This window comes from Aspergillus stella-maris (assembly GCF_047715825.1).
Source record: "Aspergillus stella-maris strain CBS 113639 unplaced genomic scaffold BDV14scaffold_164, whole genome shotgun sequence".
Taxonomy (NCBI): domain Eukaryota; kingdom Fungi; phylum Ascomycota; class Eurotiomycetes; order Eurotiales; family Aspergillaceae; genus Aspergillus; species Aspergillus stella-maris.
Window position 1 is genome coordinate 1 of NW_027396958.1, and position 14973 is coordinate 14973.

Genomic DNA, 14973 nt, shown 5'->3' on the forward strand with positions numbered 1-14973 from the left:
GGTTGGTTAAAAAGAGACGTGTCGAAAACGCGTCGACTTTTGAGGGGGCGGTCGGATGACTGGTGGCGGTCGGATGACTGGTGAAATACGTTAATGCGTTCTTAACTCAAGTAGCAGCAACGGCTATCCAAGGATCCCAAGTGCTAGTTCAATTAGTTTCGACTAGTCAAAAAGGATGCATGATTGGATTTTGGCCCCATTACATTGTCTTCTGCCGTACTGGTCAAGGCTAATAACGGCGATTTGAGCCAGTCTCGTGCCTCAGCCGCGAGCTTACGAACCTGAGACTATAAGGCGCGAGAATGGCCGGTTTAGGTAGCAGCATGAAACCAAAGCCTCGCAGCATTGCCCTCCGCAATTTCCCGGGGAAGCTTTAATGATCAGAGCGAATCAGCATTTTCTACCATGCCCAAAAGGTGCCCAGAAGTATGCCCGCCTGAAGTACAGTCTCCCTTTAAAGTTAGTTTCCTTTTCCCCGGAATCGGCGTCCATCTAAGCCCTCTAGGGCTACTGAGTCCTCTTCTGAACTGGATGTTTGTTGGATATCGTACTTATAGCACAGAAGTGAACGTTGAGCATGCAATTACCACTGGTTTCCCCCGGTCGTTCGCCTAGATGCTGGTATGGAGCACTGGAGTAAATCGCGGGGACTTGGTGACCCGGGGCAGTGGGCCGCATCGAGGCAGGGACAGGGAACCAAGCGCCACAAGATGCAAAAATCAGGCCATATCCAATGTTAGCAATATTAGGCGTTGAGGCGAGTCAAACCGTATACCCCGTATTCCAGGTGAGTGTATCGATATTACAACCGCCCTTCCCCATACTTTGGAACCAAATTCCCAAGAAAATCCCGAGCCATTCCCGAGAAATCGCAGCTGTGGGGGCTCACTGTCCCGGTTCTGGGTCAGCATAGATTGGTTCGGCCAACCATATAAGATTGATCGAACATCTTGCTGATCGCATCAAAATTGCAACACTTGCGACCTTGGAAATGTTCTCAATTCACGGCCCTGGCCTGGTCCAAATCATTAATCCAATTCCCCACATTGACTCTTACTCCAGACTATGCCAGAAGGAAATCCGAGCCTTCCCCGGCCCAACACTGCTTGAACACCAGGACGTCCCAACATGACCACCCCTGAATCCCATCAACCTGGTAGCGGGATCGATGATCCTCCGCGGAATTAAATGACCGGCGATGCTGGACGATTGGTAAGCTAGCTATGGAGGACCCCATAGCTGTGGTGTCTGATTGTAATCCGCCCAAACTCCGTATGGATGAGGTCAGAAAGAGAGAATAACGAGTTCACGATCACCACGTCATAAGTCGATCCATGGGTACTAGCCTTGACTTTATTGTCTATACACTGCAGTGTATTAGTGTTCTGTGGGGGTGGTAAGGGCAATTCTAATGATTGTCAGGCTTAAAGACTGTTGTCATAATCTGGGGTGGTCACAAGAGCAATAGAGTGGATAGTTGTCTACAGGCCAACCTCGGCCTAACGCCAATACTGATGAGCAAAAAGAGTGGCTAACACTGTGAGAGTGGCCTCCGGACGGTCCGTCAACTGTGTGAAAAAGCAATAAAACCAACAGGGGCAAGATGTCAAGACGCCGTCATGGTCAAAGAGCCGTCATAGTCAAAGGAAGAAGAAAACAAAAGTCGAATATGAAAAATTCCGTGGAAGAAACATTAGTGTGACCCTTTGCTGACGGTTACAAGGGAAGACCAGAGAGGAACCTAAGTAGGCCTGAAGGCGGGAGGAGGCTTTCCAACCGCCACCGGGCTACCTAATTACATGCGGTTCCAAAAAACAGAAGGCGCGCCCCAAGGCCCTGCAGGTGCAGGCGCAAATGCCATACGATTACTCTCAAACTGCCAGAATCATATCCCAAAAAGCATCCATATCCCTCAAGGTCTCTTGAGTACGTGTTCATTTTTTGCCCAGACCCTTGAGGATATCCTCGACGCCTGCAAAAGCAAGCTCATCCATTGTCTCCTGCCAGAGTCGTGCGGCTACCTTCTCGCCCTCAGATGTATACACGAACGGCGCCATCCTAAGCAAAGAAGAAACGCATAATATTAGCAACTCTTCTAGTCGACGAGACTTCTTGCAAAGAAAAAAGAATGAGAGAACTCACGGAGCAACCAGTCCATCCTCAATATACTCACCATGGGATACCTCCCCATGATTAACAGCCGAATCAGTAAGCGAGCGAGCACCAACAGAAGCCTTCCTCGCCAAAAGCAGATTGATTAGAAAAGCAACAAGTCCCAGGAAGCCGCCGTCGTAATCCCGAGCAAGACCAGTGTTGCACATACCCGGATTACACTGATTTATGACGACAACAGATGGCGGAACGCGCTTTGCAAGTTCCTTGAGAAAGAGCTGGCCCAGCAGCTTGGAGGTTGGGTAGCGGTCCATCATGTCGAAGTTCTCCTTTTTGTCAAAGGCCGAAAGGAGTGGGTTAGATTCCTTCTCCTTGAAGTTGGCCCAGGAGGGTGTGTCTGAGTTTACGAAGGTGATGCGGCCTGGGTGCGAGGGGGCGTTCTTTGCTTGGACAACGGGGATCAAGAGGATGACGAGGAGGGAGTTCCCAAGGTGGTTGACTTGGATTGTCTCTTCATGCCCTGTTCGCGGATCGGTCTCGAAGGATCGTTTCATGAGACCGGCGTTGTTGATCACTATGTCCAAACGGTCGAGGGTCTTGGTGTATTCCACGAACGCGGTGATGGAGTCGTAGCTTGTGAGATTAAGCTGGCGGACCTCAATTTGGCATCTAGCATGAGATCGTCTCTCAGCAAGAAGTTGCTTCTTGGCTTCCTCGCCCTTGGACAGGGTGCGGACTGCGATGACAAGGTTGCTAAGACCTAAGTCTAGGAGCTGTCTGCAGCATTCGAAGCCGATGCCTGTATTTGAGCCAGTGACGATGGCGGTCTTTCCGGTAAGGTCTACCTCACTGTGCGAGACAATTGGTGGCTCTTCGAAGAGTTGGCGCTTGAAGAATGCGGCGTAGGTTGCTCGTTTCTTGATAGTGGCAGCCCTGAAGTCTGTCATGGTTGCTATATTCGACAGTGGGATATTTGGAGCCAAGGGGAGAAGTCCCAAGAAGATAGATACTGAATTTGAATTGATTGAGTGCTTTTTTTCGCTCTTTTTCTGGCCTCGACTATCGATTCCATGCTTGCTTTATAGTATTGAAGGATTCCTATAGTAGTCCAAGCCGGCGATTGGTGATAAATGTGAGTTATGTCCGGGGCCAAGCATCGACTACAAGAACAGACTGGCTAGCATTGCGTGCTTGACTCCGAGGTTATCTCCGCGATATATGAATGTTATAAAAGACATATTCAGTGGTAAAAAGACCTCGATGGATTTGCGACCCCATAATCCGAGCCACTTGCCCCAAAAAGGGAATATCTGTCACCCAGCGGGGCCATGCGCCATGGTACTTGTAGCTAATACCAGCCATGGACCCGCCGAAAATCCAACGCCGCACAAGGAGTGCCGTAACGGCCCTTGATATAGTCAAGACCCCATTTGATTTGAGTGCGTGGGTTGGTTCGCCAGTCTGGGCCGGCTGAGTTCATCCTGGATGGAGGCAGAGCCTGGAATAGACCGTAGGCGCCGGAGGCAGAGTTGGTGGCAGATTGATCCCAACCACTCTCCTGTTGAACGATCTCGTCCACACATTGGAATTGTTTGTCGTTGCCGACCATCTGTCGCGCAGTGTCTTTGACTGAATCGGCTCTGGCTTCAATCAGAGTCGTCTCGCGGGAAGAGGTGTACCCGACTTCGAAATCTTCTCGAGCAAGTACGACACTAGGTTGTGCGAGCGCTAAAAGGAACAACGCTGCGTAGAAAAGTTTCATATTGGAGGTGCATGAATACAAGATATCTCGTAATATGGACGATAAAGGCTAGAGGAATTCTTGAAATAAATGACCAAGGAGCTGCCCCTCCGTAAGGCATCATTTTGTAGGATATCAATCAAGAGAGACGCAGGGGGTCAGTTTGATTTGAAAGGCGCGGGGATCCGTGCATCACGACATCCAGAGAGAGATCTCAGCTGATTTTTGTCAGCGAGTAATGAACCAAGATGTAGCTGTGTTACCTAGATACGCTGTTAGCTTAAGAAGTCGACTGGAAAGTCCGCACAGTCTTCCTTGAGGACCGGCAGAAGAGTCATAGCGACATATTGACAAGCTATCCAGATAGCTTTCCATCCAGACCGGACATGGGAGGTAGGTGCTGGCATCTCATGGGTCGAGCATTTTGTTGAAGCAAAGTCAAAAAAACTCATCGTGCTGGGCAACCTTGGAGGTCTGGCAGCACCATATTCGATTGCTCATGAATTGTGTGATATCTCGTCGTGATGAGTCTTCTTTTAAACATGACCAAAGTAATCAACAACTGATAATGACATTGTGTCATCCCAGAGCAGTCGTGAGAGAAATCGGGAACCCGACAGGTTCTTGTACGTGGAAATTGGTGTTTGCGAAGAACGACTGCTTCATATAAACATAAAGAAGGTGCACTGCCGGTGAATCCATTGCACCTTCATTGTAAACTCAATGTGGGCCCAAGAAAGGAAGGAGCAATTGACTCTTTTACCGAGATGGGAAAGTGCCATCGACAGCATCAACAGCTGCCTCTTCCTTGGTAATCGACCAGGGATCCCGCAATGATAAGGAAAGTGCGATGGGGCTGTGAGCGGGTTAGGAAGTTGCTATGATCGCGGCGAGATATTTCCGCTGCACTATATTGGCTCTGAGTTGCAGAGCGACACTTCCCTTTGAAAGTACTTGCAGGTTTCCCCACAAGATATGCTGTTCATGAGTTGACCGTGAGTTGTCAGTTGAAAAATATTTGTCCGAGCGAACATTTAACACGCTGACACCGATAGTCAGGCATCGCTCAAATTCTCAAATGCCGCCCGCTCGCCATTGACGGTTAAGCAACATGGTTCTGTGAAGAAAGGTCGTAACGATGCCCCTTTGAGGGTGTGGAGATCGACAAAGCGCCATCTGACTCCCGTCTGTCGATCGAGCAGCCACAGTTCAAAATAGTCAAGGGTCGAGGCCGCGACTCGTGAGTGAGACACTAAGTTAGAAGAGCAGGGATATCTGGCTGGTCGCCACTCTCGAAGAATGCCAGGTGAAGCGGTCAGTCGTCAGTAACAGAGTGGACAGTGGACACGCCATGTTTCGGTGGAGCAGAGAAAGTGAGTGACCGCGTAACTCAGCGGGATGTGGATATGATTGAGGTGATTTTCTTGAGGCCGATGCAGCTAGTGAAGTTGATCGCCAGTAGAGATGAAGTTGGCGTGACCGAGCACTAGCAGGATAGAGTTAATGAGACTGAAAGAGTTGGAGGATGCTGTAGGAAACTGGAGTTCATGGCGCTGCGGCCAAAATTCGGGGATTCCTCATTGGGTCTAGCCGCCTAGCAGCTGTACTGTACACCCAGACAACCTCCCCAGTCTGACTCTGAACTGTGAAGAACGGTAGAACCACAATGCATGCTACCATTCTGGCATTGGAGGCCGCGGTCCGATTAGTTACTTTCAATTACGACTGCCAACTCGGTTTGAAATTCACGCACCCCGGAAACCGGCGACGGCGTACAAACGTCTGGAGTGCTGTGGGTAGCCGAGGTTTCCTGTCGAAGGGGGAACCTCGAGCCTGTCAGTGAGCCCAAGGGCAGGGCCATCAATAATGCCATTATGACTGGCGATCTGAATCCGGCTAAAATCGCTGCAGAGTGCAGCCAGCACAGACAGACCACAGAACACAACGCACAGGTACATACACTGCAGGATGTGCGACTCGAGCGCTTCCGGCGGCCAACTGCCTGTGGTTTGTGTCGAGGTACAAAGTACGTTTAACTTGGGCCGTTGAAGTACACCAATGTGACCTCCGAAACTGGCAGACGTTAAACACGGAAATTGTTGGGATCAGGTCCAGGTGACGAGGATTGCGCAGGCTATGGTTCGGCGCTCCATGTGACTGTTGCTAGGGGACATTAAGATTCAACCAAATCACGAGTTCCGACAATCCTACGGTACTTCATATGGCAACTGAACTATGGAATATGGATCGATTATTGCGGGGATACAGGTTAGACCAGATGTAAATTGGACAGCCATTGGCTTGGCAGTGACCTGAGTACCTGGATTGCCCTGCCGCAACTTGCTGGAAGTCTCTTATTGCATGCATTGGATTGTCTCGTTGTACTGGGGCCAGTGCATTGCTGCCGGTTGGGCTGCGAATCTTATACTGAGGATCAACTCTACGGTTCCTGTGATGCTGTCACTTGCGACATCGTTCAGTCAGAAAGACTTTAACCACAAAATGGTGGCAGCATGACGCCATCCAAATGATTAAGGATGAAGTATGTGGTAGACTAAAAGAGACACGTAGGTATACTCTGTTCTGGCGCAATGGATGAAATAAGGCGTTAGTCAGATCAGCCCTTCACTGCCACTTCATTGTTACAGATGGCAAGGCAAGACTCTGGGTCAATGATTAATAAAGCAACAAATCTTTCAGCAACCCAATAATGAAGCATAAAGCAACCGACCGAAGCCTGGCCTGCCCACTGGAAGCTTCCATTCTAGTTAGCGGTCCACCTAAAATAAGACTGCAACAGCGATCGCCTTCAGTAATAGTCCCTTGACTCAGCCGGGCATCCATGAGGCGAGTTCTTCGGTATAAATTGACATTTGGCGCTGCTTTCGAGTCTTCTCTTGTTCTAGCCTGTCCACTCTTTGTTGGTTAGTCTCATCTGCCGTCTGATCACCGCTACTGCTCCTATTTATACCGCTATCCCCTCCCCCTTCATCTAACTGTTCCTCTACCTCCATCCCGTCCTTATCTCGCCTCCTTATCTGCCTCCGACCTCCCCGTCGCCTCCCAAAGACCCTCTCTCGCCCTTGTGACCGGTCTCCTACTAGGCTCCCTCACCACGTCATCCTCTCGTCTCAGTATTCCATCTCCAATTTACTGAAAAACCGCCTCGCCCCGTCTCTCCTCCCGGCGAACAATCGAGCCCTCCCAATAACCAATCTTCCACCCAAAACTCTCTCCCAAACCTTCTCCAACTCACTCCGCTCCCGTCCCCGTCACCTCCGCACCAAGTCCGACTTCGGCCTCTCTCCGTCTCCGGCCATCTATTCACGGTCTACGTACCACGCCTTATCCTCGCCACCACATCACACCACACCACAGCACAACCACCCAATATGGCTCCCCGCAAGCCCCGTTGCAACTTCAAGGAGTGCAAGGAGGCCGCGCAGCGGATCGTCGGCGACTGCAGCTTCTGCAATGGCCACTTCTGCTCGAAACACCGGATGCTCGAGGCCCATTCTTGCACTGGACTCGAGGACTGCAAGAAGGAGTCGCATGCTCGGAATGCAGATAAGTTGAATAGCGAACGGACGCAGGTTATTAAGGGGGTATAGAGCCCTTCCCTTGTGTGGTTGCGACTCCCGACGTTGCTACCATCGTTTCAGCTCACTCTGAGATGAGTGAGCTGTCGTTGCCATCTGGCCTGGATCTGGTCCTAGCTCCAGCCCAGCGACGGTGACTCGACTCGGCGGCCACTTGGGTAGTCCGCGATCTGGAGTCGAGGACCCAATCAATCTACGCCGCTACGCAGCAACGCTCGGTATAGAATTGTCTCGACTCCGTTTTTCCTATGTTTTGGGTTTCACCATTTGCCGTTGTTGAGCATCTCTTTCAGTTCGGGGTTGGGGCATCTTTCCTCTCTATTTTCCTCTATTTCTATTTCATTTTCATTTTCCGCATCATTCGCGTGGCGTTAGATCTCGTGATCTCGTGGAGTCGATTTTCATATACGTTTATACGTTCTTGCATGGTGTTGGGATCGTGAGCTCATTATTACAGTATCCTTGGTTTGGTTCTTGGTATTGGTAATGGATGGCTTCCCGACTTTTCAACAATACACTACACCGCACAGCGCTACACAATATCAGGGTAGAACATTGTCTGGCTTATTTTTTGAATATGATTCTGTCCATTGGCGTGTCACATAGCCAAGTGGGTATAACTAGGTATATACACTGCATATTTTTGACCTATCATCTCTTGCCTTCTCCAAATCAACATAAACTAGGTAAAGAAATTCCGGTAGCAACCGCAGTGCAGCGCAGCGCAGTGACTAACTGCCTGAAGCGTGGCCGTAGAGACAAGGCAGCCACTACTTTTTGGCCAGCGCCAATAGAAACTCTTGCCTAGCCAGTAAGCGTGCAGAACGTAGCCGGCACCATCCCAGTTCGCGGAAGCTCAATCAGGCCGCGTACCTTGTGCGCTATCAACCATTCAACCAAAGGGACTCGGCCAAGCGCAATCTCCTGAAACGGGCACCTACAGGACAAGGCTGAGCTGGAGCTGAAGCCAAGCTGAACCCAACCTAAATCATAACATGACTTCGATACTTGTCTCAGCTGGCTGGCTGGTCTAGCCGGGTCCGATCTTGGGCCTGTATAGATTGTTAAAATCACCACCACCACCAATCGTTCGGGTTTGAGGACGGAGGTTGAAACGTACATATCGTGATGCTCGCTCAAGCGACTCAGATATTTGTTTAGTTCTTCAACTCGCTCTTTGTGTGTCTTGACACCTTCTTTCTTTAGGCGCTCTTGTACCTAGTCGTCTGTTAGTATGTGTGTCGATGGATCTGGTAGTTGGACGTTGCGAAAGAGCCCAGGGTTGAGGTCGGTCTTGTTCGACGTGAAAGATGGAAAACATAGAAAGACATGACAAAAGTACACAAGGATCGTTACATGAGGAGAGTGCCAAAAAACAACAACAACAACAACAACAACAAAACGATTCTTGCAAAAAGAAAACAACAGATGCAGTATGCAACCATGGGTAAAGCAAAGGGGTAAATGCAACATACCCGTTTCCTCCTCATCTCCTCATGCCTCCTCTCAGCCTCCGTCTTTGCAGCGGGAGTCGCGGATCCAGATCTTGATCGTGACTCTTCACCCCCCTGCTCATTCTCCTCCCCCGCAGCACCACCCTCTCGATCAAGATCCTTCAGCTCACCACCAGCATCGGTAGACTCGCCCTTCTCATCACCCGCGCCAGCCGCAGTCGAAGCCGAAGCCGAAGCCTTCTTACTACCCTTCTTCTTCTTCTTGACTCGCCCATCAGCGACCTTAGAGCCCTTGAGCTTGAGCTTCCCGCCTCCGCCGGATGAGTATTCGTCCATTATGACGGTTTCACCCTGTGTTTGGATGCTCAGGGTAGAAGGTTGTACTATGGATGTGATGAAGACGGTGTGACGGATGGGGAGTGGCGTCGGTGCTGCTTTAAGTGGGTCATGTGACTTTTATGTATACGACAAGGAAGTTTGTCTGGAGGCCGACTCATGGGATCTACGATGTCGGTCACTTCTAGCAATGGATTCTGATACGAGTATAGCTGGGGTATGACTAGGTAGCACTTATGAGGACGGTCGAGTTGATAAGGTAGACTCAGCCAGCAGGCATCTACAGAATGCTACGCTAGCGCTTGGGGTCTCGATCTGTGTCAAGAAGTACAATCTAGGCACACTTGAAATATATCTTCGAATATTCGAGTGACAACTGAAGTCAGCACCGCTGTGCCACTTGACGGCATTTATTGTACTCGAGGACTGCAATGAGGCCAAAGCTGAGGTCGCCGCTTACGGCGCCTAGCACAGGCAGGCTGCACAGCCCAGGGCACTGCATGTACCCCGGACGCCCGGATCCAAAGAAAGAAGTCAGCGCACAAGACCGAACATGGTCATTTGGTCCTTTTGGTTCAGCCTTGATCTCGATGGACCAAGGCTGACTTTTCTTCAAAATTTCAAATACTATGCATTTCTCCCAATGTAGACTATACTTCCTGCGCCAAACAGACCTAACAAGAACATTCACAATGAAAAGAAAAGAAAACATATAGACGCCTTTTCCTTCTCAGAATACACCAGGTCATTCTCAGGGTCATAAGATATAGAAATGAAAATTAGAAATGGACTACGCTATACCCCGAGCTCCTGGTTCCCCGCGTCAGGGTCTAGGTAGTTCTCTCTTTCAGCCGCTTCGTACTCCCCGACTAGATCCATTACCACTGCTCGGGCTTCGTCGAATTCGTCGAGACCGTCTTGGAAAGGTGCTTCCTTCTTGTACTGTTCTAAGAAAGCGTTTCGCTTGCGCAAACGGTCGTATTGCTGCACAATTCGCTTGAACAATGTGGCGACAGATGTGTGGTTGGCCAGCATGAGTCCACTGACGCGGTTCGTATTCTGGATGTACGGAGATTTCTTCGTTAAAGCGACTTGGATACTAGCCGGACCCCAAGGGATGAATGACGCCAGACGTCGCTCACGAATGCGGAGTAGCGATTTGTGCACGTCTGTCGGGTCGGCTTCACCTTGGATAATGTTGAGAATGCTGATGTAGCAGCTGGATTTGCTGGGGTTGATTGAGACCATGCGGTTCTTGGGCTGGAGAAGACGGCGCATAACGTCTAGCACGGTCGTTTTCCGGACCGTCTTGGCTTGGTCAATATTGTCTCCTGTGAAGGGTGTGTATGAAGTAAGTAAGAAGTGGCTGCGTGGCGTGGGGATAAGGGAGGCGATGATTCCGACGAGGTCGTTGTGCATGTAACCGGGGTATCGGAGGGTGGTGGTAGATGCGGACATGACGGTCGAAACCTGTGATTGTCAGCAACGTTCCTCCATGTTCGCTTCAACGTCCGCTACATACAAGTTGGTTCGTTTGCTGGAAAGAAGGCTCTTGCACGTGCAGTCTGTCTGCGACGATCTTCGAGAGGGCGGCGTTATCCAATACGACCTAGAACATCACTTAGCGCACGCTACATCTCTCAAATAGAGTGTTCTTACCACAGAGTCGGCGTTCTGCGTCAGTCGTCGCAAAGCAAGAAGACTGTTGTAGGGGTTTACCACGACGTCGGCAGCCTGGTTATCGGGGAAGACGGAGTATGTCTGAATCAACTTCTTCGGGAACCGGTCGTTCATGCGCTCCAGAAGGAAACTTCCCAGTCCCGATCCAGTTCCTCCTGCGATTGAATGTAGGAACATGAACCCCTATTCGATGTTAACTTGGTTTCATTGTCCAGCATCTTCCAAGTCCATACCTCTAGCGAGTCACTGCCATCCGCCTCTCGATCAATCATGTCGAAGACCTCCTCTTGGACGACCTCACCGGCGGCGTATCCAGCACCCCAGTTGTTCCCCGCACCAATACCCTGTTGCCCGATAAAAAAGTTCTCCGGGTTGTAGATGTTCTTGTAGGGGCCCGATTGAATGCCGTTCAGTACCTATTCAAAAACGTCTCAGTTTGTTGTCCGCAGATGTTCTCTGCACTCGGTGTTCCTACCCTCGGTTCCAGGTCTAGTAAGATCGCTCGGGGAATATATCGCGTATCGTCACTCTAGAATCGATCGAACTCATTAGCCCCTGCTTTGTAAAACCTCAAGATAGCATAGTATACCCACCTGGTAGAAGAAGACATCCTTGCGATCACCGCCTTCTGTCGCAAACTCCTCCAGGTTTCCATCTTGACTTATACCATGCTCGAGACAAAGTTGTTGCCAGAATTGGCTTCCGACTACAGAGTTCCGTCAGTATCACGTCCGACAACCGCGTGGGATTTGGTGGGTTGGCTGGAAGGAGAGGTCTCGGGGTGGTTGATTAAAGCCGCGGGTCTCTTTTATTCTCGTACCATTGTTGCCGCATTGGCCGGCTTGAATTGTGATAATTTCTCTAGAGATAGAAGGTCAGCGGGAGATAATACAGCGTGCAGCATGTCCTTTATTTACTTACCTGGGCATCTTTTCGGCTTGACCCCGGAGAAGTTGCGGTGATTGTCAACGCGTAGCGCGTTCCTCGGGAACTTTGACCCAAGTGGGGCCTCAGGCCGCAAACAGGTGACGCAGTGAAGCAGAGGGACAGCGACTAGGTAGTAGATGCAACTCTACTTCAATGATGAATAAAGTAGCTTTCGTTCTCACTAGGAGAACGGGAAGTTTACACAATAAGAGTTTTGAGCTATTTCATTAATCTCTGCAGTTGGTAACACTCGATATGGATGAGGCTCCCGAAACTATAAAGCAGCCCGGAATAGGTCTCCGGCGTTTGGAGCCAGGATAATGTACAATGTAGGATTGTTTTCACAGAAAGTCTAATGGACGCTATACTTTTAACCAATTTGGCAGATAAATTCCTAAAAACCAGCTTTGCACGCCGTGACAAGCATTCCCGCACCGGAGACAACGCCGTCGACTATCCTAACACGGCTTCCTTGCTTCCGGCCATACGCTTTGATGCAACCCTCTCGCACTGCTTCCTCCATGCCGGCCATACCAGCACATCCTAGACAGATAGCACTCACAGGGCGCGGCGTAGCCTTGATCAACCTTTCAGTAGCTTCAATAATCCTTCGTCGAACTTCCTCGGGAGGGGTGGTATGTAGTTCGACGGCCGAGAGTCCTGTAGTCTCCACGCCAGCAAATCGGCTGGACGAGCCTTTGTGGTCACCAGATCTGACAAGCATATCTGAGACAGCGTTGCTGAGCTCGGCCTTCCAACTGCTACCAGTAGTGACAATTCCGAATGTATCCTTAGCTTGAGATTTGCCGAAGCCGCCGTCCCAAGTAAGTTGAAAAGAGCTGACCAATGACAAGGAAGCTACAATGCTTCCCTCGAAGATGCCGGTCACGTATTTGCTTTTGATATTTGCCGTGGGTCCAAGCTCCAGTAAAGCTGCATCCTCTAGCTTATCGATAGCTTCTCGAAGCATTCCCACAAGAGGATGCGCCGAGTAGCATGCCACGAGGAAACCATCGTACTTTGACACTAGCGGCTCCACGAACGGTCTGCAGTGAAGCGCCGACAGAACCGAGTCTTCTCCTGAGTTGATGCTGGGAATTCCGTGAATGGCTCGACCATCGGGGAGTGTGACGACTTCGGATTGTGGAGCTGTGAAGTAGTCGAAGTGAACGTCTGTGTAGCCCAAATTTTCCAGTATAGGGACCAGGGCACCGGTCATATGAGTGGAGGTGTTCGGATTGATCACCAAGATTGAGAATCGCGGGCTGCTTGCAGTCGCCATGGTTGGTGTTGGATATCAAGACAAAGACATTGATGGTGGCGGGGTTGGAGAGCTAAGAGCTGTGATGTCTGCAGATAGCCGTTCCTTCAGCAACTGGGCCCGCATCTCTGCACAACCTCCAACCTCTGGCATGTTAACTTTCCAGATTACCATGCATTCAAAGAGCACACTCTCATATAGCTATCTACAGTAATCGGGTCAGCATCTAATCATGTCCACGGCATTTTCTACCCGGGTGGGAATGACGCGATCCGATGTGGGGTAGGTGCTTGATAATCGAGACCGTTTATCTCCAGGGCCCTTCCACGGAATGGAGTCCTCGAGACATCCTCTTCTGCTGTGTCTGTAGCTTGCTAGAGGTCCAAGGTATCTCAATTGCAGTCAAATGTCAGCTCTCCCGCCCTCTATCTCGCTGTCCACCGACTAACATACGTGAAGTGTACCCCGCATCACCGAACGACTTCGTATCCCCGCAATATGGTCCTCATCGCTCAGAACCCCGTCCCTAGGACGATCCTCGGGCTGATGACCTTCGGTACGGACGAGTCGAAGGGTGCCCGGATTACCTCTCTAGACGAGTTCAACAAGCACTTGGACTACTTCCAGCAGCAAGGCTTCAATGAAGTCGACACTGCACGAGCCTACATCGGAGGAGCGCAAGAAGCTCATACTAGGGAGGCAAAGTGGAAGGAGCGCGGCCTCAAGCTGGCGACCAAGGTCTACCCTGCAACTCCTGGTGTCCACAAGCCCGATGTTCTCCGCGAGAAGTTCGAGCTGTCTCTCAAGGAGTTGGGAACCGACCAGGTCGACATCTTCTACCTGCATGCGCCTGACCGGTCGGTTCCGTTCGCCGAGACCCTTCAGGCCGTCAATGAGTTCCACAAGGAGGGCAAATTTGTGCAGTTGGGACTGAGCAACTACACTGCTTTTGAGGTTGCGGAGATTGTCACGCTCTGCAATGAGAGGGGCTGGGTTCGGCCAACAATCTTCCAGGCCATGTACAACGCGATCAGTGAGTTGACCCTTTCTCATGTACCTGAAGGTGGACATCGTAAGTGGAATCACATACTGACTTTCGACAATCTAGCCCGTTCAATTGAAACCGAGCTGATCCCCGCGTGCAAACGCTACGGCATTGAGATCGTCATTTACAACCCTCTTGCTGGTGGTATCTTCTCCGGCAAGTACAAGACGAAGAATGTCCCCGCAGAGGGCCGATACAGTGATACTGCTGCAAGTGGCAGCATGTACCGAAAGCGCTACTTCCGCGATGCCACGTTCGAAGCCCTGTCCGTCATTGAGCCGGTGGTACAGAAGCATGGACTTACACTGCCCGAGACTGCCCTACGCTGGGTCCACCACCACTCTAAACTCAACATCGACGATGGCCGGGATGGTATTATCATTGGTGTGAGCAGCTTTGCTCAACTTGAGAGCAATCTCAAGGACGTTCAGAAGGGACCTCTTCCTGAGGAAGTCGTCGAGGCACTGGACAAGGCTTGGTTGATTGCCAAGTCGACGGCTCCGGATTACTGGCACCTTGACCTTAAGTATACATATGACACCCAGGAGGCACTGTTCAAGCCGAAGTCAAAGGCTTAGATGCGGGATGGAAAGGTTGGCATGAAATATAGATTTTGCTAGATTAGAAATATATAAATCTCTGTCTACTTGTTTCTGTGAATGCCGGATATATATATATTCAAGTGTAGCGTTTCATGTCGTTGTATTGGAAAAATTCATGTTTTGTCGAGCAATTGAAGTTATGAAATGCTACTCATTAGGTAGCTAGTAGCTAGTTATCGCTCATGATAGCTCAGTCCATGAGGTTTTGCAGTCATT

The 14973-nt window shown here is 50.3% G+C and overlaps 6 protein-coding genes across 6 annotated transcripts; 2 read left to right on the forward strand and 4 right to left on the reverse strand.

Annotated features, from left to right (window-relative positions):
- Positions 1-1585: 1585 nt before the first annotated feature.
- Positions 1586-3259, reverse strand: BDV14DRAFT_34244 (uncharacterized protein). Its single transcript, XM_073776587.1, has 2 exons — positions 2143-3259; positions 1586-2058 (listed from the first exon to the last, which is right to left on the reverse strand). The coding sequence occupies exons 1-2, from the start codon at positions 3057-3059 to the stop codon at positions 1935-1937; spliced, it is 1041 nt and encodes a 346-aa protein (XP_073621609.1). The 5' UTR covers positions 3060-3259; the 3' UTR covers positions 1586-1934.
- A 201-nt stretch (positions 3260-3460) lies between these two features.
- On the reverse strand, positions 3461-3874 carry BDV14DRAFT_206446 (uncharacterized protein; the record flags this gene model as incomplete). Its single annotated transcript, XM_073774914.1, has 1 exon — positions 3461-3874. The coding sequence occupies one exon, from the start codon at positions 3872-3874 to the stop codon at positions 3461-3463; it is 414 nt and encodes a 137-aa protein (XP_073621610.1).
- Positions 3875-6525: 2651 nt separating this feature from the next.
- On the forward strand, positions 6526-8107 carry BDV14DRAFT_186295 (uncharacterized protein). The gene has a single exon (XM_073770789.1). The coding sequence runs from the start codon at positions 7246-7248 to the stop codon at positions 7462-7464; it is 219 nt and encodes a 72-aa protein (XP_073621611.1). The 5' UTR covers positions 6526-7245; the 3' UTR covers positions 7465-8107.
- BDV14DRAFT_186297 (uncharacterized protein) lies at positions 8108-9296 on the reverse strand. Its single transcript, XM_073770790.1, has 3 exons — positions 8928-9296; positions 8573-8670; positions 8108-8504 (listed from the first exon to the last, which is right to left on the reverse strand). The coding sequence occupies exons 1-3, from the start codon at positions 9240-9242 to the stop codon at positions 8483-8485; spliced, it is 435 nt and encodes a 144-aa protein (XP_073621612.1). The 5' UTR covers positions 9243-9296; the 3' UTR covers positions 8108-8482.
- A 576-nt stretch (positions 9297-9872) lies between these two features.
- BDV14DRAFT_207812 (tubulin-domain-containing protein) lies at positions 9873-13131 on the reverse strand (the record flags this gene model as incomplete). The annotated part of the gene is made up of 6 exons (XM_073775241.1): positions 9873-10712; positions 10765-10851; positions 10902-11105; positions 11156-11338; positions 11516-11628; positions 12384-13131. 6 exons carry the CDS (start codon positions 13129-13131, stop codon positions 10038-10040), a joined length of 2010 nt encoding a protein of 669 aa, XP_073621613.1. The 3' UTR covers positions 9873-10037.
- Positions 13132-13608: 477 nt separating this feature from the next.
- BDV14DRAFT_206450 (aldo/keto reductase family protein) lies at positions 13609-14733 on the forward strand (the record flags this gene model as incomplete). Its single annotated transcript, XM_073774915.1, has 2 exons — positions 13609-14143; positions 14219-14733. The coding sequence occupies 2 exons, from the start codon at positions 13609-13611 to the stop codon at positions 14731-14733; spliced, it is 1050 nt and encodes a 349-aa protein (XP_073621614.1).
- Positions 14734-14973: the final 240 nt, after the last annotated feature.